General features: G+C 45.2%; 1 protein-coding gene across 1 annotated transcript in view; it reads left to right on the top strand.

The window, feature by feature from the left end:
* The first annotated feature begins 511 nt into the window (after window positions 1-511).
* The window catches only part of LOC107299053 (uncharacterized protein K02A2.6-like), a 7,044-nt gene continuing 3,528 nt past the window's right edge, over window positions 512-4,027 (top strand). Inside the window, 2 exon segments of the mRNA XM_029286668.1 lie at window positions 512-574; window positions 1,719-3,167. Of these exon segments, the coding sequence (XP_029142501.1) occupies window positions 512-574; window positions 1,719-3,167 (1,512 nt within the window).

Genomic DNA, 4,027 nt, shown 5'->3' with positions numbered 1-4,027 from the left:
AACTTTGATCCTGTATATGTTGATGGCAGCAAGATTACTGTATGCACAAAAATGGAAGGACATTTCGATTCCCACTATGGACGAATAGCTACAGAAGTTGATGGAGCTGGCAGAGATGGCTAAATTGACTGTTTTGATTAAAGAAAAGAATACAAGTACTTTTGTTTCTACATCTTTTTTTTCAAGATGGCAGCAGTGGAGGAAGCAGTATCAGATCATGGGGACAAAAGTTACTAAATTAAGTAGGAAGGTATAAGGAGAGGTGTTATGTCCTGAGCCTGCTGAAGCATTCAGCAGGCTCAGAAATGTTGCAAAGGGTCCTGGGCAGACCAAAAGCTGCCCAGGACCAGACTGACTGTCTCCAGCCTTGCGTGCATGGGCAAGGCGGGAAACAGCCTCTGGAATGATTGGTTGATGCTGTCCTTTGCAAGGACACTATAAAAAGGCCTGCACACTGTTTTTCTGTTGCTGGTTGTGGAATAGAACAATAAAGAAGACTTGTTGTTACACTATGCGTCTCTTCTTAATGCCTCCAACCTGCGGATCTAACAGTGGCGACGAAGGTGGGATCGCTGTAAGCAACATTTAACAACAAAAGAAGAGAGGACTTACCAAGAAGTCCTGGGAAGTTCGGCGTCCAGCACAGCAACTCTGCCCTGCCTGCCAGTACAGCATCGCTGGAGGTGAGCTCGGCCAAGGGACCCCTTCCCCAGATAACAGGCTTGCAGCGAAGGCGTTAATGAGGGTTGTAGAAGATTAAGATGTCTAAAATTGGCTGGTTGTCAGACTTTGATATTTCCCACCCGGAACGCTGGAATTCGTATGTGGCGCGGGTGGAGAATTACTTCAGGGTTAATCAAATAAGAGAAGACGGCCTTAAAGCGGCCACTCTGCTGTGTGTTTGTGGACAAGAAACATTTGACATAGCAGAAAATCTGGTGGCACCAGCGCTTTTGGAGTCAGTGACTTATGCAGATTTGAAGAACATGCTGAAAGAACATTTCCAACCCAAACTTTCTGTGATTGCTTGGCGACACGCATTCGAGCAGAGGGACCAGAGGCCTGGTGAGTCTGCTGCGGACTTTATTGCTGCCTTAAGGCAAGCAGTGAGGCCTTGTGAATTCAAGGACCTGGAAGAGAGGCTGCGGGATTGTTTCGTTTGTGACCTAAGGAGTCGTGAGCTACAGCAGAAGATCTTTGCCAAGGAAGATGTTTCGTTCCAAGATGCCTTGAGAGAGGTTGCAGCTGAAGAAGCAGCAGGCGGCGCTGTGAAGGCTTTGCGGCTCGCCAGAAATCCTCCAGCCACCGTGACCGTCCATCAAGAGGTTGCTCGAGAAGATCCAGAACAGGATCCTGAAGAGGAGGTGGACAGGCTGCACCAGCCAGCAGAGAGAAGGCTGAAGGCGTGTCCAGACAAGGCCCCAGCATCTCCTCAGTGTTTCAGGTGTGGAGGACGCCACAAGTGCGCTGACTGCAGATTCTGCTCTGCCATTTGCCGGGCATGTGGAAGGGAAGGCCACATTGCCTCCGTCTGTTTGGGTCATCAGAAGGTTCAACCTTGGGAAGAATTTTTTCAGAAAGGTACCAGGGTCCCCAGCCAACACAGGGTGGGTTTCTGCGCGTCATGCAGGAGCATTTTAAGGACAGGGACACACAAGCCCCTTAAGAAAAAGCTTTGCATTGACGTGAAGTTGCAACGGGTTCCCTTATCAATGGAGTTGGACACAGGGTCCGCTCTATCGATCATTTCACATGACACCTTCAAAAGGATTTGCAGCAGTAGTGGCCTTCGAGTCAAACTCAGGCCATCGAACTTAATTCTCACTGACTTCCAGGATTCCAGAGTCAGCGTGAAGGGGGAGGCTACGCTCAAAGTGCAGCGTAAGGCTTTTGAAGGCCTACTAGATGTGGTGGTAGTTGGGGGTGATCGCACGAGTCTCATTGGACTCGATTGGTTCGAGGCCCTTGGGATCCAAGTTACTGGGCTTCACAGCCTGCAAACGTTAGGCCTTGCAGAAGTCTGCAAGGAGTTTGCTGATGTGTTTAGCACAGAGCTTGGTTCATACAAGGGGCCTCCCATTGCCCTACGCTTAGACCCAGCTATCACACCTATTAGGATTAAGCCTAAAAGGGTGCCTTTTGCTCTCAAAAGCAAAATCAATGCAGAGCTGGACAAGCTGCTCCAGCAGGGCATCTTAGAACCTGTGGACTCTAGTCCATGGGAAACCCCCATTGTAACACCTCTAAAGGCTAATGGAGAAGTCCGAATTTGCGTGGACTATAAATGTACATTGAACAAAGCACTGCAACAGCATGCATATCCAGTGCCTGTGGTAAGCCACATTCTGGCCTCCCTCAAGGTGGGGCCAATTTTTGCAAAACTTGATTTGGCACAGGCCTACCAACAGTTACCTGTTGATGAGGCAACTGCTGAGGCTCAAACAATCGTAACGCACAGGGGAGCCTTTAAGGTCAAAAGACTGCAGTTTGGGGTTAATGTAGCCCCTGGCATCTTCCAAAGTGTAATGGAGTGCACACTCCGTGGTATTCATGGGGTCTGTCCCTACTTCGATGACGTCCTCATTGCTGGGGAGTCATCTTTAAACTTAGCTGAAAGATTAAGGGCTGTCTTGCTTCGTTTCCGCCAAGCGGGTCTGAAACTGAAGCAAGATAAATGTAAAATCGGAGTCACTTCCACTGAATTCTTAGGCTTCAGAATTGATGCTCAAGGCATCCATCCTGCTGAATCCAAGCTTCAAGCAATTCAGCAGGCCCCAAGTCCCAAGTCCAAAAGCAAACTTCAGGCTTTCCTGGGACTCTTAAATTTCTATCACGCATTTCTTCCCCACAAGGCTGCAGTGGCTGAACTGTTACACCAGCTCTTGGATAAACAGGCTCCATGGCAGTGGACTAAGGTCCATGAAAGGAGTTTCAATGAGGTTAAGGCCTTGCTCTCTTCAAATGCGGTTTTAGCGCATTTCAATGAGCAATTGCCAGTGTGCATCACATGTGATGCATCCCCTTATGGTGTGGGAGCAGTACTCAGTCACCTGAAGGCTGATGGGACACAAGTCCCTGTGGCCTACTACTCAAAGACTCTGTCATCTGCAGAGCGTAATTACGCCCAGATTGACAGAGAAGCCTTGGCCATAGTGGCTGGCATCTGTGCCGCAGAAAAGAGGCGGGGTAGTTATTTATGTGAGGAAAGAGTTTTTGCCCAAATTAATTGATTTTGATCCAGAAGGAAGATATGTTTTTATTGAAATATTATTGAATGGAAAGAAATGTCTTATTATTGGATTATATGCCCCAAATCAACAACAGAAACAGTTTTATAAATTGCTACATCGGAAATTAAATCAACTGGATTACAAATCAGTTATTATGATGGGAGACTGGAATGGAGTTTTAGATTCACGAAGAGACAAGAAAGGTTCCTGTAAAGCTTTTAGTTCTATACTGCCTAAAACCTTTTTTGATTTGAAGGATGAAGTGGAATTAAAAGTCATTTGGCGAGAACGAAACATGGAAGAAAGAGATTTCACTTTTTTTTCAGATAGGCATCAATCTTATTCTAGAATTGATTTTTTTTTAATTACTAATGATTTCTTTTCTAGGGTGAAGAATATTAAGATCTTTCCTAGGACATTGTCAGATCATAGTCCTGTATGGATGGAATTATTTGCTGAAGAGGAGAATAGAAGAACTTGGAGACTGAATGAAAACTTATTTAGATATGATACAAACTTGCAGAAATGTAGAGACCAATTGAAAGAATTTTTTTTGTTGAACATGCATAAAGATACTTCGATTTCAATGGTTTGGGACGCTAGTAAAGCGTATATGAGAGGCATTTTGATTTATATGAACAATGTTTATAGGCGTAAACAGATGCAAAAACGAAAAGAGTTAGAGGATGAGATTAAATTAAAAGAAAAGGCTTTTATTTCAAATCCACTGGATAATAATTTAAAAGTATCTATAACTGTGCTTAGGGAGCAATTTAATATGTTAATAGCAGATCAGA

Source organism: Protobothrops mucrosquamatus, unplaced genomic scaffold (genome assembly GCF_001527695.2).
Source record: "Protobothrops mucrosquamatus isolate PMUCROS unplaced genomic scaffold, P.Mucros_1.0 scaffold4486, whole genome shotgun sequence".
Taxonomy (NCBI): domain Eukaryota; kingdom Metazoa; phylum Chordata; class Lepidosauria; order Squamata; family Viperidae; genus Protobothrops; species Protobothrops mucrosquamatus.
This window is presented reverse-complemented; position numbering and strand designations above follow the sequence as displayed.